At 42.1% G+C, this 26,953-nt stretch overlaps 2 protein-coding genes across 3 annotated transcripts; both read left to right on the top strand.

Annotated features, from left to right (window-relative positions):
- Window positions 1-878: 878 nt before the first annotated feature.
- Window positions 879-11,853, top strand: ankrd29 (ankyrin repeat domain 29). 2 transcript variants are annotated; one of them, XM_039812431.1, is made up of 10 exons: window positions 879-1,063; window positions 4,635-4,745; window positions 5,033-5,131; window positions 6,735-6,833; window positions 8,231-8,329; window positions 8,862-8,960; window positions 9,217-9,315; window positions 9,755-9,850; window positions 11,215-11,313; window positions 11,407-11,853. In XM_039812431.1, exons 1-10 carry the CDS (start codon window positions 1,052-1,054, stop codon window positions 11,494-11,496), a joined length of 903 nt encoding a protein of 300 aa, XP_039668365.1. In that variant the 5' UTR covers window positions 879-1,051; the 3' UTR covers window positions 11,497-11,853. The 2 variants fall into 2 exon arrangements, with proteins under 2 accessions (XP_039668365.1, XP_039668366.1); XM_039812432.1 differs by lacking the exon at window positions 879-1,063 and having other exon boundaries at window positions 4,635-4,804.
- A 343-nt stretch (window positions 11,854-12,196) lies between these two features.
- LOC120566151 (vacuolar protein sorting-associated protein 4B-like) lies at window positions 12,197-26,320 on the top strand. The gene is made up of 11 exons (XM_039812429.1): window positions 12,197-12,404; window positions 14,084-14,195; window positions 14,315-14,459; window positions 16,779-16,837; window positions 16,989-17,108; window positions 17,184-17,340; window positions 18,568-18,716; window positions 19,413-19,494; window positions 20,592-20,811; window positions 25,697-25,837; window positions 25,931-26,320. Exons 1-11 carry the CDS (start codon window positions 12,384-12,386, stop codon window positions 26,030-26,032), a joined length of 1,308 nt encoding a protein of 435 aa, XP_039668363.1. The 5' UTR covers window positions 12,197-12,383; the 3' UTR covers window positions 26,033-26,320.
- The last annotated feature ends 633 nt before the right edge of the window (window positions 26,321-26,953 follow it).

Below are 26,953 nucleotides of genomic sequence, written 5' to 3'. Positions count from 1 at the left end.
GGGAGCAGAGCGGCTGAATGCTCTGCGCCCCGTGGTGGTGAGACGGGCGGAGGGGACAGACAGGTGGGACGCTGTTGTTAAAGATGAAATGAATGAAATGTGACAAGGGGCCCCAAACTAGTACTGTAAGGGACGGGAGCCAAACAAGTTAAGGACCACTTGTTTAATCAGTGTTGTAATTTATGAGTTTATCACACATTTATTTACAGTAATGTAAAAATTAAATAATAATAAATGAACTACAGCTGCCAAATAAATGTAGTGGAGTAAAATGACTAATTTGCTTTGAAATGTAGTGGAATAGAACAATTAGATAAACTCAAGTACAAGTATATCATAATCTATATATCATATCATAATAATACTGAAGCATTGAGTAGGCTAAATCAAATGTGTGTGTGTGTGTGTGTGTGTGTGTGTGTGTGTGTGTGTGTGTGTGTGTGTGTGTGTGTGTGTGTGCGTGCGCGTGCGTGCATGCGTTTGTTCCCCCAAGCAGTGAAACTGTAAAATGGTTCATAGTCTCATATCCAATTCATCAAACCAATGTTTTTACACCTCCAAGTTATTTATTATTTATCTATCTATGATGCTGATGCTATTAACATGGCGAGGATGTGCAATACCTTATCTGCCTTTTTAAGAAATAAAAAAAGCATATTCTTTTTGTGTTTTTATTGTGATTGTTGTGCTTTTTAATACTCCAGGGGTACCAACGTAATTTCGACAGTGGTGCAACTAGAAATAGCCTAAAGCGTGTGTGTGTGTGTGTGTGTGTGTGTGTGTGTGTGTGTGCGTGCGTGCGTGCGTGCGTGCGTGCGTGTGTGTGTGTGTGTGTGTGCTCAGCAGCGCCACCCGGCGGCCGGCTGCGTGCCTCGGTGCAGCAGTGACTGCAGCGCTCAGCTGACTGTCGGGCTGTGTGTTGTTATGTCCGCGAACCGGCGCCGTCTACACCCAGACACAGTGCAGCAAAAACAGGCGAGTGGCGCTCCGCACCGTCTCTAATGAATTAGCGCGCAGGAAGAACCATGAGTCACCAATAAAGGTCTGCAGGATGTCTTTTAAGGTAAACCAGCCTTTTCCGTGATCCATCATTCTCTGCACGCATCCCAGAGGGCCTCAATGAGAAACCAGATCACACCTGCTTCCTCTTAAAGTGTAGCCTACTTTCATTCATTTTCAGGGATTATCTAACGACGTGGTGTATTTAACTAAAGCACCGCGAGGCTGTTTATTACAAACTTCACAGCAATCCTAGGCTATAGGACATCACGGCCTGTGGTCCTACTTCAATTTGACACATTAACCTGTGTAGTGTGCTGCTCTTGCGTATGTGTGCGCTGTTTGATGCAAAATACTTTATTCAAAGCCCTGAATCATACTAGGGCTGCACATGAGGAAAATATGCGCTATGCGATAACGTTGAATATCGCGATAACGATATAGCTTGATATTAAAGTGTAGGCTTCTCAGTTCTGCAGCTTTCAGTGTTTTGCTAAAATACAATAACTTGTTTGTTGAATTTAAAACAAATGTAAGGAAATTATTTCCAAAAAAATTGTATTGACCAAATTGAACATTGAATTTAATATAAATGACGATTTGATTTGTATTGCCATTTTTATTATAGCGATTCTAGAAGTATTGCAATTCGATAGTATTGAATATTGCGATTTTCTTTTCCTTCTTTAACAAAAACCAAAGTTGAATAACACCCTTCTAGAGATAATATATCATGAGACATTCCTGAAAAATGTCAGTCAGTCAGTCTGTATGTATTTTGTGCATTTTCTGTTTTCGGTCAGCGACTACATAACGTATATGATGTATCACCGTACTGTATAAACAGAAAATATTTAGGTGAATCATTGGTACAAAAATTAATTTAAATTAAAGCTGCAAGCAGCGATGACGGGCCCTCACTTCTTGCCCCGGGGGGTACTGGCAAATGCAACATCACATGTAGACCACACATTCTTAGTTTCATGTAAATCGCAAAACTTTTGCCAAGATAAAACCGTTCATGTTTCCACACCCACCTACAGGAAGTTGGTCCTCTGTAATTTGCGCATTGTGTTAGCTATCAAAATTCTTTTGATATATTTTTGTCATGAGGGTCCACCAAGTCTACATGCACATTTTTGTGCAGATGGGACTCATGCTCTAGGAGGAGTTAAAAAAAGTAGGTTTCGCTCAATTAGCAATTGATGACATATTTGGCAAACAGCCTCATTGGCACATGAGGAACAACTTTCTTAAGTTTTGTGTCCATTGGAATAGCCGTTGGCAAGATATAACCATTCCTGTTTCCACTCCCACCTACAGGAAGTTGGTCCTCCATAACTTGCGCATTGTTTCAGCTATCAATATTCTTTTGATAACTTTTTGTCACGAGGGTCCTCCGAGTGTATATGCAAGTTTTGGGGCGGTCGGACTCACGTCCCCAGGAGAATTAGACTAAGAGTAGGCTTCCCAAATGTCAATATTTTGATGATTAAATAAAAATTTTGCAGCCAACTTTGGCGCAGTTGCTAAACAGGCGGGGAGGAACATCCTTGTCAAGTTTCGGGCAATCGGAATAATTGTTGTCAAGATAACGCGCAACTTCCTGTTTAGACAGTAAGTTGCTATAACTTCCGCATTTTTCAACTATCAAAATTCTCTGGATAACTTTTCATTATGAGGGTCAACAGATACTTCCTGCAAAGATTCAAGAAGATTGAAGTCACGCGCCTATGATGAGTTGGAAAGAATGTAAAACACCTGAAAAATGCATATTAAAAATGGCCGCCTTCCGGTTGGGCGGCTAATGAATGTAAATGGGAAATATGTCTGCAATGATTAGAGCAATATGGGTATTAAATCTGGTGAAGATCGGAACAACTATGTCCAAGTTAAGGCCTTCCACGCATTAGGGCGCTATGGAGCCCGCTTACAGGTATGGGCCAAATCGCTGTACAGTCTCGCAAAGCCCCCAGGTGTTTATGTGGGGCGGCAATTTTTTGTAGGTTTTCGTATATATTGGGGGGCGTCAAAAATGTGCCCAAGGGCTAAAACAAATTAGGGTCACATAGGCCACGCCGACTTTGAACAGTCCGTACCTTACTATAGGGGTGGCCTCATGAGTGGCCCTAGATGGTACCCATCAAATTTTGTAAAAATCGGATGAGCAGTTCAAGAGGTATAAACTTTATGTACTTGTAGTGCCCCCTAGTGGGCAATGTTCGTAAAATGTGTGGGGCACCTCCAGAGGGTCATGGCAAACAAGAATCTTAAGTTTTGCGTTAATAGCAATTATTTTGGTTGAGATATGGCAAAGTTGGTGTTTTCATACTTAGCTACATACATTTGTTTGTACGTAATATGTGCAATTTTTATCCTATAAAAAATCTTTGGATAACTTTTTGTCAGGTCCGTCTGGAGATGCTACCTGCCAAGTTTCATGCAGATCGGTCGCACGGTCTAGGAGGAGTTCGGCAAAGTAGGTCAATAAATCGCCATTTTTCACGCATAAAAGTCTAGGCGGAAATGGGCGTGGCCTATATCAGGAGATTCGGCTGGATCCAGGGAATGCGAAGATATATGGTTTTTGAATGTGCGATGTACGGCTTGGGAGTTATAGGGCCAAACGCGTGTTTTTCTGCAATAGCGCCACCTAGTGGTGCATATGAGTAATTATTTTGAATCTTTGCAATTTTCACCAGTTGTGACATGTTTGCAAATTGTTGTGAGTTTTCGTGCATGCTAACCCCCTCAAAAATGCGACGATGGACTCGGAAAAATAATCTGACGAAAAACAATAGGTTCCTTCGCACTTTCAGTGCAAGGCACCGTTGGGGCCTTGCACTTTCGTGCTCGGGCCCTAAATATCGATACTGGGGGGAAAGAATCGATTTTAAAAATAAATCACGATACATACATGAATCGATTTTATTTGCCACCTCTAAAAAAAACGATATATTGTGCAGCCCTAATGTCTACTCGGAAAGAGTAACAGGGAACAGTGTTTGTTTGACTCTAAATTTGAATTCTTTGGTGCTTTTTACAGCGTTTTTGGCTCTTTTTTTACGCTTTTGAAACTTTTTAAAACATTTTTGTCACTTTTTACAACGTTTTATTTTTAAATTCATGGTCAATGAAACCTAATTTGTATGACATTATACCTAATTTTTGAGTTAAAAAAGCAGAAATTATGAATTATTTTGACTAATAGTTCAGATCACAGGATGTTGAGTGAATCACAGACTGGTTTATGTCAAAGTTTAGTCACAATACTGTTTTAAAACCATTTAAACATGTTTATAAAATAGAATAATAGAAACACCTCAAATTCAATAAAAGTAATCATTAATTTTACGTGCAAAGATTGTTGTATGGGTTCCAACAACTTACATCCATGCATCCATGTTATTTTTGGGCATTTTGGTTCAAAGAAACCCATATTCTGATATAAAAAAACGTTGAAAACGGGTCAAATTTGACCCGAGGACAACACAAGGGTTAAACCTCGACTCCTGCATAGGACACTGTGCTGTTTTTACTGGCTGTAACTCTACTGTCAGTGTGTATAATACTATTATTATAATACAGTAATGGTGGTTTAAGGTCAGTGGTTGTTGTGTGTATTTACCCTCCAGAAGGAAACACCCCTGGCTAATGCTGTGTTTTGGGCAGCGAGGAAGGGGAACTTGGCTCTACTTCAGCTGCTGCTCAACAGCGGGCGCGTGGACTCGGACTGCAGAGACAGTGTACGGCCGCTGCATGTCCTGGCTGCTCAGCTGCACGCTTTTCCCATAACCCACCTGTGGTAGGGACACAGAGAGCTTCAAGCCTTTCCTCTGTGGTTGCATGATGTGTGTGTACCACCCATTTTATGTCCCCCCCCCCCCCACACCCCCATCATAATAAAGGGTGAGGGCTTCCTGTGTTAAGTTGGAAAGGATTTTACAGTTTCATCACCATATTATCAGCAAGTCATCTACAATAAAAAAAACACCTATGAATGCTAATTTATTGTTGCCATGTTTCTTTTCAGTATGGAACGACAGCGCTGATGGTGGCGTCCTACAGCGGCCATTTTGAATGTGTCAAAGAACTTATCATGCAAGGAGCAGACATCAACTACCAGAGAGAGGTATGATTGGGGAAATAACTGGCTAGCCCACAGAAACAGTATACCATAAGTCACAGTGAACCTGGAGCCTGTTCATCACTGAGAGGTTACCAGGTAACTTGCCAGCGGAGACTCCAGGAAGTCACTGCGCCCGGCCAAGAAATAGTCTGGTACCTAACCCCCGTAAAACAGCAAATTGTCATTTTTACACTAAACACAGTTTTTGTACGGTTTAAAGGTCCCATGGCATGAAAATTTCACTTTATGAGGTTTTTTAACATTAATATGCATTCCCCCAGCCTGCCTATGGTCCCCCAGTGGCTAGAAATGGCGATAGGTGTTAACCGAGCCCTGGGTATCCTGCTCTGCCTTTGAGAAAATGAAAGCTCAGATGGGCCGATCTGGAATCTTCTCCTTATGAGGTCATAAGGAGCAAGGTTACCTCCCCTTTCTCTGCTTTGCCCACCCAGAGAATTTGGCCCACCCATGAGAGAGAGACATCATGGCTTTCAACAGTGACTTTTGTGGCTTTCAAATGAGCAAAGTGGGAGTTGGTCAAGGCCACACCCCCACCCTCCACCTTGCCACCCCCCTCCCTCTCCTCCTCAATAGCTACAGACACAGAAATGGCACATCCTAAGGAAAGCTCATTGTGGGACTGCCTCTAGTGGCTGTAATTCTGCACCAAGGCTGAATTTCAGGAAAGAGACTTCAGATACAGTATTAGGGGACCACTAAGGCCTATATAAAAGAGACTTCAGATACAGTATTAAGGGACCACTAAGGTCTATATAAAAGAGACTTCAGATACAGTATTAGGGGACCACTAAGGTCTATATAAAAGAGACTTCAGATACAGTATTAGGGGACCACTAAGGCCTATATAAAAGAGACTTCAGATACAGTATTAGGGGACCACTAAGGTCTATATAAAAGACACTTCAGATACAGTATTAGGGGACCACTAAGGTCTATATAAAAGAGACTTCAGATACAGTATTAGGGGACCACTAAGGTCTATATAAAAGAGACTTCAGATACAGTATTAGGGGACCACTAAGATCTATATAAAAGACACTTCAGATACAGTATTAGGGGGACCACTAAGGTCTATATAAAAGAGACTTCAGATACAGTTTTAGGGGACCACTAAGGTCTATATAAAAGAGACTTCAGATACAGTTTTAGGGGACCACTAAGGTCTATATGAAAGCATCCAAAGAGACCATGTAATGGGACCTTTAAACAAAGAAGTTTCCTGTCTTTTTACTAAGATAAGATTACTGTTTTCTGGTTTTAGCTACACATTTAGATATAGATATAGATATAGATATCTTTAAATGTAGCTTCTGTAATGTCAGTTTTATGTTTGAAAATGAGTTTGGCTGTAGGAAGCACATCAGTATAGTCTTGGTTTTAAGATAATATTTAAGCATGGGCAGGGCTAGAAGAGGGGCATGGGGTGATGATGTTGACACCTGAAACAACTTAAAGACTGCCTATGAAGACTCCTGGACTCTTGATGTTTTTCTGTTCTATTTTACACTTATAATACATATAAACATGGAAAGTCTTTTTTTCAAGTGAAAACAGCAGTATCTCTTTTTTAAATTGTCCTTTTCAGACAGGTTCTACCGCCCTGTTCTTCGCCTCCCAGCAGGGACACAATGACATTGTGAAACTCCTCTTTGAATTCGGTGCCTCCACGGAATTCCAGACTAAGGTATGCAGCAATGCATGTTCATCACAGTCTTTATAATACTGGGTGTGATGGAGACTGCTGTCATGCTATCATCTCAGGGAATCAGAGTGCTCTGTGTAGAGATCAGTAAACAAAATGAGGCACAGGCTGCTTTTTTACAACTCTGGAGACTTAAAGTGCTCATATTATGTTTATTTTCAGGTTCATAATTGTATTTAGAGGTTATACCAGAATAGGTTTATGTGGTTTAATTTTCAAAAAACACCATATTTTTGTTGTACTGCACATTGCTGCAGCTCCTCTTTTCACCCTGTGTGTTGAGCTCTCTGTTTTAGCTACAGAGTGCGGCATCTCACTTCTGTTCCATTTTTGTTGGGAGTCGCACATGCACAGTATAGGTAAGGACTACTAGCCAGTCAGAAGCAGAGTATGAGGGCGTGCCACGCTAGCAGCTAGGCGAGCATTATAACGTAATGTGTTACAAAGTGACGCACGTTTGTCTCTGAAGTAAAGGCTGGACTACAATAGAGCTGTTTGGAGCAGTTGGTGAACAGTGTTTTCTGTTGGAGATGGTAAGTCCCTTTGGGGTGGACTTTGGGCTTTTTCACTTTGTAAATATATAACATGCACAAAAAAGATATATAACACAATAAAGGAAAGGGAAAAAGCCAAAAAGCATAATATGAGCACTTTAAGAGATGTTCTCTCCGCAGCATGTAACACACAGTGGTGACTGTTATTCTTACTGCTATGTTAGTCTCGCATTGCCAGACCTTCCTCCACAGCGCTGCGGAGGAGGGTCTGGCTAGTCCACATAACATTCCGGGATGGGAGAAAAAATGTGCTCTGGTTTATTGGCATTTCTTTTAACCATAAATCGTCAGGAGTTTAGAATGCTAACCCCGGATTTCCACAGAATGCAGAACGTCTGTGGGCCGGCTCCGCTGCGTGTCGGCTCCGCCGTCCGTCAATACCCACTAGGTCTGGATTTGTTGCGGCATGGCTGCGGCCATGACTGACAGCTGTAGTCACGAGGACCCACGAGATCTCACGAATTCACATAGAATAGAACCACTATCTGCCGTGTGCTGAGTTGCTGCGGAGCTCTCCGGGGTCCGGCAAAAACAGAAGCTCTGCGTATCTGCTCCAGAGGGCTGCGGATCGCCGGAGCTGGGCCGGAGTCAGAATGTGAGCCGTTCTGCAGTCAGTGGAAATACACACATTGACTTTAATGGAAACCTAATGACTCCGCCGCCGTTCCAGAGCGGATCCGCAGCCGTTCCCCAGTTGGTGGAAATTGGAGGACGGGAAGAAAGCGGAAAGTGACGGAATTTCCGACGGCACCTGAACAATCCCCCAAATGAAACACCGTCGATATAGACTGCTGCTAAATAGTTTTTCTTGTGTTTTTGTCACAGGATGGTGGCACAGCTCTCACAGTCGCCTGTCAGTACGGACACTCCAAGGTGGTGAGCACCCTGTTGAAGCATGGAGCCAATGTTCACGACCAGCTGAATGTGAGCCACATCTTCAGCCTCTTTATTAGACCTGTCTCCCTCTCACTGTCAGTGCCTCTGGCCGTCTGTCTGTCTGTCCATCTGTACATCTGTCCGTCTGTCCGTCTGTCTTTCTGTCTGTCTTTCTGTCTGTCTGTCTGTCCGTCTGTCTGTCTGTCTGTCCGTCTGTCCGTCTGTCCGTCTGTCCGTCTGTCTTTCTGTCTGTCTGTCTGTCTGTCTGTCTGTCTGTCTGTCGGAACATAATGGTTCAGTTGCACACAGTGTCCCAGCTGCTAGAATCCAGCCTCTCAGGTTTCTGCAGACTGCTGAGTCATACACGACTGACATTTGGCAGGATTAGTGTCTGTCTTTAGGCAAGGAAAAACAACCTCACTGCACATACATATATTTATCAAATAGTAGTATTAAAGTATTATGTTAGTAATACACTTTTTGATTAGTTGGAAAATTTTCTGCCAGTTGTTTCTATAGGTCTAAGTACAGCAGCAAGGTGTTACCCTGTGTGTGAGAGGACTCTCCTTCTATGTTTCAGGACGGTGCCACGCCTCTGTTTCTCGCTGCCCAGGAGGGCCATGTGAACGTGATTCGTCAGCTGTTGTCATGTGGTGCCAAGGTTAACCAAGCGAGGGAGGTATTGTCCTCACCTCTTTAGCTATTATTTTTTTTACAGATTGAAAGGTCATAGTCAGTGGTGGAAGAAGTATTCAAGTACAGTACTGGAGTAAACGTAACATTCCACCGCTGGTCATAGTCACACATACAGTGGCCTCTTTAGCTCACCGCTCCTCTCATCCCTTCAGGATATCCTGCAGCGATTAATATTCCTCTTCCGTTTCACCTCCTCCCTCTTATGTCCTTATGTGTCGTCCCCCAAATGTGTTCTCCAGGACGGCACTGCCGCCCTGTGGATGGCAGCCCAGATGGGTCACAGTGAGGTGGTGAGGGTGCTACTCTTACGTGGTGCAGATCGGGACGCTGACAGACACGTATGTAGTTCTTTTAGATATAATAGTTTGTACTAGGGCTGTGCAATTAACCAATTTTTTTATTGTGATTACGATTTCAGCTTCTAACGATCACAAAAAACAGAAAAATCGAGAAAAGCGATTATTTTGCACATCACGTTTTGCAAGTAAACTCTTATTTTGTCTTGTGTTTTGAATGAGAAAAAGAAGTTCAAACAGGGAAAGTATGAAGGGAAATGTCACAGTTCAAGGGGATTTCACAGTTTTTTAAATTCAATAAATGCAACATCTTTCCAAAAGTCAATGAGTAATCGTGTTAAATAATTGTGTTTTCAATATTGACGAAAAATATGCAGTCGAAAGAGGACCATGCAATATAGTTGAAAGCATCAGAGCAACAAGACCTTTAGTGGAGATTGTTTTGTTAGATAATTATATGCTTTCTCTGTTGTTTTTCAAGGATGGATCAACAGCGTTATTCAAAGCTGCTTTTAAGGGACACAACAGCGTCATCGAGGAACTTCTCAAGTTTTCTCCTTCAGTTGGCCTTCTCAAGGTAGAGGATGCTGCTATTGACTTGGAACATTTTGGGAAATATGTTTACTCGCTTTCTTGCTAAGTGTTAAAGCGTAACTCTCGCCAAAATGCAACCTAGGGTTTTTTTGTGAATGTACCCGAGTCAAACTTTAGTTTAAAAGCATAATTAGGACAGAAGCGTCACTTTTAAGATTTACCGTAATCTCGTTTTTTGGTCAAAAGGCCTTTTGAATGGGAGTGCTAGGGGCACTTTTATGCTAGCCTCAAAATAGCTATTTTTAAAACACTAAGAAGGCTCGACACAACATGAGACTTTGTTCGAAGTATCACCAGTACAACTTAACTACACCGGTGCACACGGGATATACTAAATCTGTGGCTACTTGTTTTGATATCGACTCGTTTTGACTGCCGAGGTGGTAGCGGCCGGAAACAACAAGAGCTACGGTGAGTTGTTCAAAACCTTTTTTAGTAAACTCTGGGTACACAACCAATGTTCTCAATGCTTTCGTTAAGGTGTAGAGCCCCCGGTGATACTTGGAGCAAAGTTTCATGTTGTGTCATCTCATTTCTGTATGGTAAATATGTAGCTACAGCGAGGAGACGGTTAGCATGGAATACCATAAAGACTCCAGGAAGATAGTCTGGCACATAAACCCCTGTAAAACCTGAATGTAAAGACATACTTTATTAATCCCGCAAGGTTAAAATTACATTTTTCACTCTGTTGTTAGTTACACACAGGCCTGAAATACACACACATGCCCAGGACCTATACGTGCACAAATGGAGAGATGCCAGAGTGAGGGGGCTGCCCAAGGCGCTCGAGCAGTTGGCGGTTCGGTGCCTTGCTCAAGGGCACATTAACAGTGCCCTGGAGGTGAACTGGCACCTCTCTAGCTACCAGTCCACACTCTGTCCATACGGGGACTTGAACTGAGATCCTCTGGTTCCCAAGCCAAGTCCCTATGGACTGAGCTACTGCCAGTGGTCTTTTCACTTTTGTAGTACCGCTCTCACGTCTGTCCATCCAAAATGAAGAAACAGCCAGCAGCCAGTTAGCTTAGCTTAGCATAAAGACTGGAAACAGGGGGAAACAGCTAGCCTGGCTCTGTTCAGGAGGTCACTGCTCCAGGCCAAGAAATAGTCTGGCACATAACTCCCTGCAAAAATCTCAACTTCACTTATGTTTTTTGTTTTGTTTTTACATATTAAACCAACAAGATTTAAAAAAGGGACTAAGCATATTTCCCAAAATGTCAAACTATTAATTTAATACTAACCCTGCAGCACTGGATGAAGAGCAGGTTTATATTTGTTAAAAACTGGAGAATGCAACGCCTCTCCATAAGCATTATGAATATGTGTATTTGTTGTCTCCAGAATGGCTCTACTGCCCTACATGCTGCTGTTATGGGTGGAAATATCCGAACTGTTCTGCTGCTGCTTAGGGCCAACGCAGACCCCACACTACCCAACAAGGTAAGGCACTTAGGCTTTAAAGATTAGATAGTAAACGGACAGAACATGAGCAGATCATTTCAGCTTGTAGACTTTTTCTTGTGTCTTTTGCAGAATAATGAACTCCCTGCAGATCTTACAAAGAGCGATCGCATCCTAAAGGTGTTACATCCATCCAAATCAATCTTAAGTGGAGACAGCTGATGACCACCCAGACTCCTACCTTCATGCCTGGCTGTACCACACTGATGAAGTCTACTGAGAGGAACATAACACAGTGTCAAATCTACTCAACTACCACATATACTGTACATGGTGCTTGCTTTTGATTGCAACTGGAATTAAGTCATATGTTGAATAAACCTGGACTAAATACAGAGCAACTCAATGCGCGACCAAAATACATTTGTCTGCCATATGCATCATCTCCTTTACTCTGTTGGTAATACAGCATGTGCATTTATTTTTGTTCACCCCAGGTGTTGTAAGATTTCTAGATATTTTGCACACTTTTTATTTGCCGTTTTACTAGACGTAATAAAGTGTAAATTTGTTATTCAATCCATAAGTGTGAGAAGTAATTTTAGTTAGAAAAGTCATAGACATCCTGATTATAATTAAAAAAATAAAATAGATATTACATATTGTAACAATATGATTTAGTGTTAATGCCTTATACTCCCAGAGGTCAGTATTTTCAGACGTACACCTGTTCCCACACCTGTAACTCACTTTTATTGTGCTTGAATTCATTTAATTTCCGTTTTTTTCCTTCAAAGTTAACTAATTAATTCTAAATATGTACATCTGTGTAGTAGTTGTACCTTAAATTAGTATAGTAGTTTTCAAAAGCATGAGTGAAATGACCTCGCAGTAGCTGATGACATCCTGACAATAACATTGTCACGTGACCACCGCGGAAGTGACAGTAACTTTTTGTTGACGCGGAAGAGAGACAACCAAGCTTTATGCCCATAAACAGTTTACTATTGTAGTTGTTAAAGAAACGTAAGTAGCAGCTAACAAGAAGAAATAGTTTACAGTTGTATCTAAAGTGACAGGTTAAAGTTTGACCGACATATCTAAAGCTAATGGCCGGTAGTAATTTACAGGTGAGTGACAAACTTTTAGTAAGCTAGCTAACGTTACCTGGTTGGTTAGTTAGTTACATAAGACTGTGTGACATCCAAAGACACGTTAAACCAGTCTGCTTTTTGATTAACTGTCCGCTTTTATTCATCTTAAATGGCTAATTCAGCATGTGAAAGTACGTAAATGTGAACATAAAGATGAACTAACTCGGTACCAGCCTTTAGAAGTAATGATAAATGACTTTTTATTAGTTTTTTTTAATCGTTTGGTAATGTTTGGAGGATCAGCTTGCTAACGTTACAAGTTAAAAACAACATTTGAGAATCCCTTTGGCTTGTGGTAGCCATTTATAGTGGTGAAAAGTAACGAAGTTATACACTTAAGTACTGTACTTAAGGATAGGTTTCATGCACTTGTACTGTACTTAAGTATTTGAGCATTTTTTAAGATCAATTTTGTATTATTAAGTATTTCAGCATTTGATATTTGATGCTACGTTCTAATTCTAAATTTAACGTTGTACTTTTTACTCCACTACATTTATTTGACAGCTGTAGGTAGGGGTTACTTTTCAGATCACATTTAAAGGTCCCATGATATGGTGCTCTTTGGATGCTTTTGTATAAAACCTTAGTGGTCCCCTAATACTGTATCTGAAGTCTCTTTTATATAGACCTTAGTGGTCCCCTAATACTGTATCTGAAGTCTCTTTTATATAGACCTTAGTGGTCCCCTAATACTGTATCTGAAGTCTCTTTTATATAGACCTTAGTGGTCCCCTAATACTGTATCTGAAGTCTCTTTTATATAGACCTTAGTGGTCCCCTAATACTGTATCTGAAGTCGCTTTTATATAGACCTTAGTGGTCCCCTAATACTGTATTTGAAGTCTCTTTTATATAGGCCTTAGTGGTCCCCCTAATACTGTATCTGAAGTCTCTTTTATATAGACCTTAGTGGTCCCCTAATACTGTATCTGAAGTCTCTTTTATATAGACCTTAGTGGTCCCCCTAATACAAATTCTCTGGGTGGGCAAAGCAGAGAAAGGGGAGGTAACCTTGCTCCTTATGACCTCATAAGGAGAAGATTCCAGATAGGCCCATCTGAGCTTTCATTTTCTCAAAGGCAGAGCAGGATACCCAGGGCTCGGTAGACCTTAGTGGTCCCCTAATACTGTATCTGTAGTCTCTTTCCCAAAATTCAGCCTTGGTGCAGAATTACAGCCACTAGAGCCTTCCTTAGGACGTGCCATTTGTGTGTCTGTAGCTATTGAGGTGGAGGGTGGGGGCGTGGCCTTGACCAACTGCCACTTTGCTCGTTTGAAAGCCATGATGTCTCTCTCTCTCTCTCTCTCTCATGGGTGGGCCAAATTCTCTGGGTGGGCAAAGCAGAGAAAGGGGAGGTAACCTTGCTCCTTATGACCTCATAAGGAGAAGATTCCAGATCGGCCCATCTGAGCTTTCATTTTCTCAAAGTCAGAGCAGGATACCCAGGGCTCGGTTTACACCTATCACCATTTCTAGCCACTGGGGGACCATAAGCAGGCTGGGGGAACGCATATTAATGTTACAAAACCTCATAAAGTGAAATTTCCATGCCATGGGACCTTTAAACACATTGTTAACTACTAATAAAGATATGTAAGGGTACCATATGACAAGGTGGTCTCCTGAATTCTTCTTCTTCGTGTTGTCTCAGAAAGCTATAGATCTCGCCAGCAAAGCTGCAGCGGAGGACAAAGCCAAAAACTACGAAGAGGCACTCAAATTGTACCAGCATGCAGTGCAATACTTCCTTCATGTTGTCAAGTGTGAGGAGCCTATTCATGTTTAATTTCTTACAATATTCCGTGTGATTTGTTGTATTTTTTTTCAAACATCACTTCTATCCAACCCAACACCATGATCTAAGCTTCTTCCTGTGTTGCAGATGAGGCCCAGGGAGACCGAGCAGCGCAGAGCATCAGAGCCAAGTGTGCCGACTACCTGGACAGAGCCGAGCAGCTGAAGGAATATCTCAAGAAGAAGGAGAAGAGTCCTCCGGCCAAACCTGTCAAAGAGTCTGATGACAAAGGGTGAGTCAATATCCCACTAATCTCGCTTTGCCAGACCATCCACACGCTGTGGAGCGGAGCAGGGTCTGGCTAGTCCACACAGCATTCAGGGATGGGAGAAAAACGTGCTCTGGTTTATTGGCATTTCTTTAAACCAATCACAATTGTCATGGGCGGCACTAAGCTCCGCACGGAGCCGCTGTCAAATAGTCGTGCGAGAGAAAACTCAGCTTGGACAGATAGTCTAGCTAGCTGTCTGGATTTACCCTGCAGAGATCTGAGGAGCAGTTAACCATAGTCCTAAAAATCCACCAGAGTTTAAAATTACAACCCAAAGAAAGAAGAGGAAGGTAGCCTAGAAATCTAGACGCATCCTAGCGGCAGCAAATGTAATGTGCAGCCAGGGGGGGTCTAGGCACTCTCCGTTGGCTTGCGAGCTGGAAAAATCAAACTCTGGCCAGGCCAATCACATCATGTATAGAGTCGGTGGGCGGGCTTATGGCCGCTGCTGCTGCTGGGAACAGCGGTCTTCTGGAAGACTTGGAGTTCAGCTTTTCTTTGAGAAAAGAACAAAGAACAGCACAGAAATTATTCTTAAAAAAGGAAGATGTGTTTGGAGTTTTGCTGACCAGATACGGCAAAAGTTTAATCTATCAACTAGCTCCGCTACCTTCTTTGTTGCTCTGCCTGGTTGTAGCGCTGTCCTATTGCTTGCAGTGGTAATTTGAAAGACAACCGTTTATCCCGCCCCTTGGATTGAGCCCTGTCAATGGTGAGTTCCCAGACCCAACATCTTGATGTGGGTCTGGCTTGTCAGGCTAAGAGGAAGGTAACAGACATACATGCATCCGGCGGAATTTCCTGCAGCACTGGAGCAATCCCTGAAGTGGAACGTCAAGGATATAGACTAATATCCCACTATTCTCGCATTCTCGACCTTCCTCCACAGTGCTGCGGAGGAGGGTCTGGCTAGTCCACACAGCATTCTTGGATGGGACAAAAACGTGCTTTGGTTTATTGGCATTTCTTTAAACCAATCACAATTGCCTTGGGCGCTGCTAAGCAACGGACGGAGCCACGGTGCCAGTGCTAAATAGTCTCGGGAAGGAACTTGTTTTGGAACATGTGTACTTTTAAAGGTTGTTTTAGTCGTGCAAAACAGAAACCTCAGCTTGGACAGATAGTCTAGCTAGCTGTCTGGATTTACCCTGCAGAGATCTGAGGAGCAGTTAACCATAGTCCTCATAAAATAAAACCAAATAAGCATATGTATAAATGACAACTCCATAAGCCCTTCATACATGTCTGTCCCCAACACAAAGCTTCTTAGGATCCCTCCAGAAAGCTCAGGTGCTTTCCCCATTTTCTAGTATAGACAGCCAGTCTGGCAAACCGTTTATATGATATTTCTTTTCAAATGCCCCCACCCTAGCCATCTCACAAGCCCACTCCTGGATTGACGGCACCCCTTCATTCCTCCATCCTGTCAAAGAATCTGTCTGGCTATCATTAAACTAGTCTGGACCCAGCTTCTTATGTGCTTATCTGTCCCGTTTAGGACTTACCCATCTCCCAGACAACATTGTGTGTGTGTGTGTGTGTGTGTGTGTGTGTGTGTGTGTGTGTGTGTGTGTGTGTGTGTGTGTGTGTGTGTGTGTGTGTGTGTGTGTGTCTGTGTGTGTGTGTGTGTGTGTGTGTGTGTGTGTGTGTGTGTGTGTGTGTGTGTGTGTGTGTGTGTGTGTGTGGTCAAATCCTTTTGAAACATGCATTGTTTCCAACCATGTTTACTTCCTAGCGGCCTTCTGTTCCCCCCGGCTGTGCTGGCACATTGCTGTGTTTCTGGACACATTCGATCAGCGGAATACTGTGAAACCATCGGCAGAAATGTGTATCGTGTCATGCACGAGAGAAAGAAAATGGGAAGCCATTCATAAAAACATTGCTCCATAGGGTACCTTTTTAAGTTTCAAAGAAGTTGTTTAATTCCAAAAGATTTGACTTGAAAGAACGGCTGAAATCGTAATGACTGGAATAACTGACAGAGATCTATTGTTGAAATTTTTAACTCCCTGCAGACAAATATGGCATTTTTTTCATGTTTCAATTAATGGAATTATTTGTATTCAAAGTGCACCAAATGAATACTTATAATTAGTACCCAATTACAGAATCTTTTTCAGTGACCTTCCTAAGAATGTGCAGTGTCCTATCGGTTTCTTTCTAAATGATAGGGAAACTAGGGGAGCTGCAGAATCAATAGTGCATACCATACAAATCACTGTTCACTGTTTATTAAAGTGCCAATAAATCACGTGGTGGACTGTTGTCATTACATTTCAGGGAACAAAATGGTGATGGGGACGACGCAGAGAAAAAGAAGTTTGAAAATCAACTCTCAGGTGAATGACACCGTCATTGCATTGAACGAACATAGAGGCAGATGCAGCAGTTAAATATGGCATGCAGCACATCATCATCACTGCATGATATTTCAGAAAATAATGAATGATTTGATCTATAAAGTGTTTATTAAACCCATCCCTTTTTCAGGTGCCATTGTCATGGAAAAGCCAAACATTAAGTGGGACGATGTAGCTGGACTTGAGGGGGCCAAAGAAGCCTTAAAAGAAGCCGTGATCCTGCCCATCAAATTCCCTCATCTGTTCAAAGGTACTGAAAACAAGAGACCTCTTATACCTCCTGAAAATGAATTGTATTTTTCTGATACAGTGTCTGTCTGTGTAGGAAAGCGAACTCCTTGGCGGGGGATCCTTCTGTTTGGCCCTCCAGGAACAGGGAAATCCTACCTGGCCAAGGCGGTGGCCACAGAAGCCAACAACTCCACCTTCTTCTCCATCTCCTCCTCGGACCTTGTGTCCAAGTGGTTGGGGGAAAGCGAAAAGTGAGGCCCGGGTTCTTTACACCAGGGGTCGTCAACGTTTTTTAAAGTGCTCATATTATGCTTTTTTCCCCTTTCCTTAATTGTGTTCTATATCTTTTTTTGTGCATGTTATATGTTTACAAAGCGAAAAAGCCCAAAGTCTCCCCCAAAGGCACTTACCATCTCCAACAGAAAACACTGTTTACCAACTGCTCCAAACAGCTCTATTGTAGTCCAGCCTTTACTTCAGAGACAAAACACGTTATAATGCTCGCCTAGCTGCTAGCGTGGCACACCCTCATACTCTGCTTCTGACTGGCTAGTAGTCCTTACCTAGGTACTGTCAGGGCACGCCCTCATACTCTGCTTCTGACTGGCTAGTAGTCCTTACCTAGGTACTGTCAGGACACACCCTCATACTCTGCTTCTGACTGGCTAGTAGTCCTTACCTAGCTACTGAGCATGTGCGACTCCCAACAAAGATGGAATAGAAGTGCGATGCCTCACTCTGTAGCTAAAACAGAGAGCTCAACACACAGGGTGAAAAGAGGAGCTGCAGCAATGTGCAGTACAACAAAAATATGGTGTTTTTTGAAAATTAAACCATGTAAACCTATTCTGATATAACCTCTAAATACAATTCTGAACCTGAAAATGAGCATAATATGAGCACTTTAAGCCAAGGACTCCTTAACTGAGAGAGACGGAGCAGGGACCCCCTAATACATATATTGTATAAAATAAAGTTAGATATTAAACTGGGGCTGCAATAGGGTGTGGGTAGCCTAAAGCCTTTATACATACCTTTGTAGTGCATAGAATACTAAGCTAATAAAATAATAATTGTTGCTGTGATTTTATAAATCATGTTTAATGTTAAGCATACATGTGGTACGGTGAATCCTTAGGATGAACTGTATCTGTAGATGGCTACCTTAGTGACTACCTTACCTATAGGCCAGTAAGCCTATCATCAATGTGTGTTTTTTTTTTTTTTCACAAATAGGCCCATTTATATTTGCTAATAATATGTTGGATTCATGTTAAGACATTTTATTTTTTTACAAAACTTTTAAAACATTATACAAATTATGATACATCATACCATAATTTGGAGGCCCCGTCTGCAGTAACTTTGAGGACCCCCTTTGAAGATCTCTGCTTTACACGACGATAAAACTGGGAATACGATAAACGGACAATAACCATCTACTGCTGCTCCCGCCCCCCCCCCGTGTCTCTCTCCAGGCTGGTGAAGAGCCTGTTCACTTTAGCCCGAGAACACAGGCCATCCATCATTTTCATCGACGAGATCGATTCCCTCTGCGGCTCCAGGAGCGAGAACGAGAGCGAAGCAGCTCGCAGAATCAAGACGGAGTTCCTCGTCCAGATGCAAGGTGAGCAAGAAGAGACAACCTTAAAATAACTCTGATCCGTGGGCGATTTTAGACCCTTTTTAGGGGGTCTCAAGCCTCCCTAAATTTCATCTCAGCCCCACCTTTTGAAAAAAAACTTTTAGAGCTTAAGTGAGAGTTTGTGAACTTGTCTGTTAGTGACAGAGGACAAACTGTTACGATTTAACAGAAACCTAGTTTTGGCCAATCGGAAGAGGTTGTGCCAGACTCCCGCCTTTAGCGGAGTCTCTATCTGATCTGTCAGAGGGAGAGCAGGAGTGCGGGTGTGAAGTTTAACGTTGGTAGTCCCCAGAGAAGAAGTTGGTCATTTCATGGCGCAGATTAGAACCCAAATTGAAACGTAAGCAACTAAAATTGCTGAATGTTAGAACCTTGTGTCAAATTGGTTGTTATTACTGTGACTTATAGTGTCAGGTTCTATCATAGTGTTAATAGTGTCAAAAAACGTTAGCTGACGTTGTTGTTCAGTAGCTTGCTCAGAGATTATCAGATAATGAAATTACTGATTTAGCAGGGGTGGGGTTTAACAATAACAAGTCACTGTACCTGTGTCACATTCTCATTAGGGGCTGAGCCCCCCTAAAGGTCTGATCCAAGAATCGCCCCTGCTCGGGATCTGAATCTGAGTAGCAGTAGTTTGTTTATGAAGTGTAAAAAAAAATGTCCTCCTCCTCTCAGGCGTTGGAAATGATAATGAGGGGATCCTGGTCCTCGGAGCCACAAACATACCATGGACACTGGACTCTGCAATCAGGAGGAGGTTAGTTTCACCTACTGTGTAAAAATAATGGTCTTGCTCTGCCAGACCTTCCTTCACAGCGCTGCGGAGGAGGGTCTGGCTAGTCCACACTGTATTCCCGGGATGGGAGAAAAACATGCTCTGGTTTATTGGCATTTCTTTAAACCAATCACAATCACCTTGGGCGGGAAAAGCTGTGGTGCCGCTGCCAAATAGCCTCGGGAAGGAACTTGTTTTGGTGGAACGTTTAAAGGTTGTTTTAGTCATGCAACAGAAAACTCAGATTGGACAGTTTAGAACGCCAACACAAAGAATGCCCAAGGCAACGGATATCTGGTCTAAATGAGTGAAATCCGGCGGACCATTTCTGTCTGCAACGGAGCAGTCCCGGAAATGGAATGTCGAGGATATAAACAAAAAAATAATGACTATGTTCTCTTTAAAAAGTGCAAGGATAGAATGCTTTTTAAATAGAATCACAAATGACAATTCTTGATTATTATTCCTAAAGCTTTAGCGCGTACCTTTTTGATATTATTGAATGTCCGTTACATTCAAGTCATTGCCAAATAAGTTGCTAAATAAGACTATCAGCTCCACACAACTCTCTCTGTATTTCTCAGTATGACTATGTTCAGAAGATTGGGTCATCCAGCATCTTTCGCCCATCATGTAATCCTCCGTGTCCTCCTTGGCTACTAGCAACTGTATGTGTATGGAGGGGTGGTGCGCAATCACAGAAGGCTACTATTATGTGGATATATTATGTGCGCCGACAGTTTTGTTGTCATTACTTGGAATTCCTCATGTGGCCGACATAACCTCCTTATCAATTTGAGGGGGAAAAAAAAGAGTAGACCTCTGAGGCATGGTCTTAAACTAGTCTGTCAGGTTGCATTCTATTTTAGTTTGCGTCAAAAACTTCTAATTAGACCAAATTAACATTGTAGCTGGAGTGCCACAAGGCACCACACAATCTCACACTCTACCATCTTTTCTGTAGTGAAAACGTCAGTTCCCTTATCTCATGCCACTGGAAAAGATGAAAAGTTCTCAGAAACGTTCAAGGGCTTCGAGGGAAACTTTAAGGGATAACGATTGAATCTTTTGTGTCTTAGGTTTGAAAAGCGAATCTACATTCCTCTGCCTGAAAAGCACGCCCGCTCCTTCATGTTCAAACTGCATCTGGGCTCCACCCCCAACGAGCTGACGGAGGCCGACTTCATCACTCTGGGCGACAAGACCGAGGGCTACTCCGGGGCGGACATCAGTGTTATCGTGAGGGACGCCCTCATGCAGCCTGTAAGGAAGGTGCAGTCAGCCACTCACTTCAAAAAGGTAAAAAAAAAACAGTAACTGAAAAAAAGACTGAATGCAAGACTGCACTTGAGCAGGAAAATATGTTCCAAAATAAGACAGATGTCTCATAACTATTGGAAGGATTGCATTATAATTTGATAAACATATGCACGCCCCCCTCAAGATGTACTATAATCCCTTAATTTATCATCAGGTCAACATTTTAATTTTGTCCAATACTTTTTGTTCATTTAGGACTAAATACCTCCCAAACTAGTGACATTCTCATTAGCCTCAGCTGTTGTGTTTTGTGCTAATTAGCAAACGTTAGCATGCTAAACTAATAAGATTGTAAACATGAAGTATGTTAGCATTTGTCATTGTGAGCATGTTAGCATGCTGATGTTGGGAATTGGTAAAGGTACAGATTCAATTATTGGCAATTTATCAAAGATGTTTTATCAATATTAATAAAGTTATGAATATCAGTAATTGACAAACCGTAAAAAAACGGGGCACCACCCTGGAATCAGGGACCAATAACTGAACTGTGAAAACTGTCCCATAGGTGGTGTTCTCTTTGAAAATACAGATCTTAATTAATTTGATTAATTTATCTTCTATTTGTAATGTGAACGGGAAGGGTGAAATTCGAGCGCTGACCTGTTCAACCAGCTGTTATTACAACAGATACACAAATAATCACAAACAACTGCTCTTTAAAGTATAATAGAATTTATTTAACTTCCAAATTGTTAATTGTCAATCAATAGTTGTTCAATCAATAAACCAAATATACTTGTTACAAACTAAAACAAAAGCAAAATGAGAGAGAGAGAGGTGACGAGATCACGTGGGTAGCTAAGCCGCGAGATCATGATGGCGGATGCAACACGGCGAGATGTAAGGCTCTTTGTAGTTTTTAGTGCAAGGCGAAAAATGGCTACTTGAGGAAGATACACAAAGGCTATTTAACCCCAAGATGGCGGGTAGTGAAGCTTGGTTGCACACCATGTGACTATGGGGTAGGGTTAGCTAATCTGTGTATGTGTGTTAGGTTTAGTGTGTAAAAAAAGGAAAGAAAGCACACTTTAGAGAGAGGAGAACACTTGGGATCTTGATTTTGGAGGTTCTGATAATAACCAACCCTCTCGTTCACTCAGGACTCTGGCCTAACTTGACGTTATGGCAGGGGCCTGAGAAGTTGGCTAACGAGGGGATGTTTATTTTTCTGCCTCTGGCGAGCTAACCGCTGACTTCTCGCGCGATAATAACCGGTCCCTTTGTCTACACGGGACCACGAGGTAACGTTCTCGTTACGTTGCGGCGCTGTGGTCCGAATGACAGACGGAAAGCTTATTATCTCCCTTAGTACAGTAACTAAACTTCTCCGCGGCGGGAGATTGGCAGTGCAGCAATTACAGTTTCAAACAAACTCCAGTATCCAACACAACATCTAGGGCTGCACGATTATGGCCAAAATGATAATCACGATTATTTTGATCAATATTGAGATCACGATTAATTATCACGATTATTTGTTGATTTTAACCAAAACTAATTTTTTATTGTCACATATGCTAATTATAACTGCTAATGCATCCATATTGTGCTACATTCCTGCTAATACATCTATATTGTGCTACATTCCTCCTTTATTGAAGGATACTGTGAAGGAGTATGCCATTTCAGCTGTTGTGCGACCGCTTTCCATACATGCAGTTTGCCGTAAGGCATCTACCTGACGAAATAGCAACGCGGATTTCGGTGGCTCATTACACTGCTACTCGCATGTCTGCGTTGCGCTCTGATGCTCCGAAATCCACGTTAGAGGCAACATAAACATCGCTGCATGTCACGCTAGTAAACACTAATAACACGTTACACAGCAGGTAACGTTAGCCTACCGTTAGCCACAGTAGTAACTGGGTTAAACACGGCTAAAATGCTGACAGCTAAACGGTGTAGTGTGACAGGATTCCAACAGCGGGACGTCAAACAGTCTGCTGCTAAAGCTATGAGCTAAAAGACACAAACTGGCACTATAGTCACTGCTGTTGTCTGAAAAACAAAACAGACGGGACAAAATTTTACTGCCGTTTACTGGTAAACATTGTGACCTGCTTATGATGACCGACTGCTACCTGTTGTGGAATTTTCCTCACGTTACTCTGTCCTCTGTGACTGTCTAGCTAGATCTAAAAACTAAGCTGCGCGGTGCAGGGAACAACTCTGATTGGCTCATGGAGGCACGTGATCAGACAGTGGTTTATGGAGCGCTAGATTGGCTTTGCAAAAACTTTGATGAGGAGTGTTCTATGAACGGAATGACGCATTTTAAATAGTGCTCGATCGCGCAAATTTGATCGTGTGAAGCCGTGATCGTGATAAAAATTTGATTAATTGTGCAGCCCTAACAACATCATCAACAGGTACCGTGATCCAGTACTTTCAGAGCGATAAATTGGACCTGGTGGTCCCAGTCGGATTAATAGTCAGACGTGCACCAGTAGCACCTATTAATCAATCACATTCAATGTCGTAACAAAGTTGCAGCATTAGCGGGTACCAACGTTAATAACGCACACCTATTTCTAAAATAAAACTTTTCTCTCCCCAAAGGCAGCGGGTGACAAGTTACGTCGACTTCAGAAGAAAAACGGTGTCCGTGTTGTCCGATTTTCTTGTAGAGAAATGTTATTTTCTCTTCTGCAGAACTGAAACACTGGTGCGTGTTTCTTCAGGATCCAGGGTGTTTCCAGAACACCAAAAATAGTCCACTTGTCCGGAAAATGAAAGTAAAAGTACAAACGTTTGCGTGTGCATCCTGTCGCAGCTCGCGCATACAGCGGATGACAATGAGGAGAGGGTGACCAGGGTATTTTATATCCTCGGCCACCCGGGCACGGACCCCTGCTGCGTTCAGGGACCCCTGACCAATCGGGAATCAGAGTTCTTGAAGGTGTGAACTACACTGTCTGTACTTTTTAAAGTGCCCATATTATGAAAAAAACACTTTTTCTGGGATTTGGGGTGTTATTTTGTGTCTCTGGTGCTTCCACACACATACAAACTTTGAAAAAAATCCATTCATGCTGTTTTGAGTGAGATACGGTTTCTGAATTTGTCCTGCCTTCAGTCTCCTGGTGAGCTGTTCAAAATCGGCCCGGACTGTGACGTCACAATCTGAAACGAGCTGGCTAACCACAACCGTTAGCTCGTAGAGTTAGCATGCTAACGCTAGCGTGCTACCTCGTTCTCAATAGCAAAGCACTGCTACAACACACACAAGTTCACCATAATCTACAAAAGAACTACTTACATGTGCGCCCTGGTTTAGAAGAAGTCTTCCAGCTAATCCTGCCTTGTAACTGACCAAAGTTGGAGAAACAGGCTTTCTTTTACTGTCTCTAGAGTTCGCTAGCTGACATGATCTACATCTGAGCTACTGCGCATGTGCGAGTGCAATCAAAGATAGTACAGAAGAAGAAGAAAAGAGGTCTCACTCTGTAGCTAAAACAGAAACGAGGTGAAAAGAGGATCTGCAGAGTGAGAGAGCTGTGCAGTACAACAAAAATATGGTGTTTTTTGAAAATTAAACCATGTTAAACCAACCCATTCTGGTACAACCTTAAAATACAGTTATGAACCTGAAAATGCCCATAATATGGGTGCTTTAAGACCTGCGGCCATCCTTTCTCATGGAGGTGTGACTTTTAGGCTTTTGAGTTTCCACGGAGGCCGCATGTCTTTAAGGAGGGCCTGTGGCCTGCCTCATGTGGTTTCCTTTGTTCCAGAGGCCACATGCTCTGAGGTCTTTGTTTAACAGATAGTGTTTAACCACACTGCTCCGGTCCCAACACTGACATTTAGCTCAAAGCACTGCTGTGCCTAATCCAGCCTCACAGAGCAGCTAGCATTTCTGTAGACTAGTTTTTTTAAATCGCTGCGGTTATCTCTAGGGCTGGGCACCGAACGTCAATACTTTTATGGCACCGAAAAAAATTATCCGATCCTAGGAGTATCGAAAAATTATTAATCTTTCTTTCGGTGCCAAATTTCAGTTCCAAAAGCGTCTGAACGCGTAAGCACAAGCTTATCTGTCCTCTCTGCATATTGACAGAGAGCAGAGCTCCGACCGACACACACACGGAGAGGTGCGGACCGAGTAAACTACGTCGTCTGCTCTGTAGTTTTGTTGAAGTCACAGTGAGTCACAGCAATGCCAATAAAGGGGTTTCAAGTGTGGTTACGTTTTTTCAAACTTACACAGCGTTTGCTGCGATGTGATATTAATGGCGAGCTGAAAGCGGTCGCGGTGCTGTTGACGTTACACTTCCTCTTAGACAAGCAGGCACAACGGTAGTTTCTCTGCCCTGATGACTGACTGACAGGCTGAGCTTGTAAGGCAAGGTAACTTTATTAATGTTACTCTGAGTGAGCAGTGTTACCAGCATTTTTACATTTTGATAACAGTTTTAATTCACAATTAAGTTGGGAAATAAAAGTTTTGTGTTTAATGTATTTTTGCTGATGTTGAAATGGATTTTAAAACATATGGTATCGAAAAAAGTATCATTACAGAACCGGCATCGAAACTGAGGTATCGAAATTGGCACCGGATCGAAAGATTTTTAACGATGCCCAGCCCTAGTTATCTCCATTGCTCTTGTTGGGGTTTTAAGTTTATACAAACAAAAAATTAACAAACAAATTAATTAATTATTTTCTTTAACAAGAGAGTTCACTTATTGGGAGACATTATTCATTGAAGAAAAAGAGTAGTTCCTCGTTCTCACCCTAAATTAGCCCGTACAACTGTATGAATCTGTCTAACTGAGACATTACAACAGTTTCGGAACTACTTATGTTTCTTTGTGTTCTAATTTCTGTCCATCCACACACAAACGACACACCAATTAAGGTCCACGGGTCATCATGGAAGAATCCCGACGTCGTGGTGGAAGACCTCCTGACTCCGTGTTCGCCGGGTGATCCCAACGCCATAAAGATGACGTGGATGGACGTTCCCTCGGAGAAACTGCTAGAGGCAGTCGTGTCCATGGTAAGAAAAGACGTCGATCAGTGTTAATGATAAATGCGAGACGGCTGACAGCGATCAGCATGTGTTGTGACCTGTGTGATGTTTTCCGTGCAGCCCGACATGCTGAGGTCACTGACAAACACCAAGCCCACAGTCAACGAGCAGGACTTGGAGAAGCTGAAGAAGTTTACGGAGGATTTTGGTCAAGAAGGCTAATAACACTCCTTCTACTCATTAATAAGACTGCAACAGGCGATTATTGTCTCTGTCGATTATGCTTGTGATTATTTGATTAATCTTTTGTGTGTCAAAAATGGTGGGAAATGTCCATCACAGGTTACTGGAGCCTAAGGGCTTAACTTTGGGTTCATTTTGGGTTTTTTATTTTTTTTTATTTTGAGCATGTCAAACACTTCATATCCTGCATTCTTGGGAATTTTTCTGCATCAATTTATGGTGGAAATGTCTTTAATTATGTCAGTGAAATTAGTTAGTTTTTTTGGGGGGGGGTGGGAGGGGCTATAAAGTTCTTAGTAAATATGATTAGCAGTCAAAAATGCCCAAAGTAGATTTTATTTTTTTTTATGATGTGAAGCAACAGAAAACAAGCTTATATTAAAAGGTAACAATTTCAGATAACGTTTTTTTTTAACTGGATAATTGACTAAAATGATTAATCGATAATCAATATCTTAATTGATGACGCTTTGGCCGATCAACTAATCAACTGTTTCAGCGCTATTTATCACTAATTCGTCAATCCACTGATGCTCATGTTTACATCTACACTTTTGTAGTGTTTCATATTTCTTTTACTTGTTGTATGTTAAATTGTTTTTCTGTCTCAAACCAAAGTGATAATAATCTCTACTTGTTTGAACAGCCTTACCTCCATCACTGTTCTCAGATATGTACAGTAGGTGGCGATGCTACACTGGGTAAATGCACATTTTCAACACTATATACCTCTTAGTATGGTCTAATGGGGATTTTATTGCACTGTAACAGAATCCGTTGCAAGAGGGTTGGCTTTTATAAATGAGAATTTATACTTTAAAATGTAAGAATGCTCACTCTCTTAAATATGTAAATAACCTTTTAGTGGTTATTTTTATTTCTCTATATACAAAGTTGTCA

Source organism: Perca fluviatilis, chromosome 9, assembly GCF_010015445.1.
Source record: "Perca fluviatilis chromosome 9, GENO_Pfluv_1.0, whole genome shotgun sequence".
NCBI classification, from domain to species: Eukaryota; Metazoa; Chordata; class Actinopteri; order Perciformes; family Percidae; genus Perca; species Perca fluviatilis.
The sequence above is the reverse complement of the archived record's forward strand: the minus strand, read 5'-3'. Positions and strand labels throughout refer to the sequence as shown.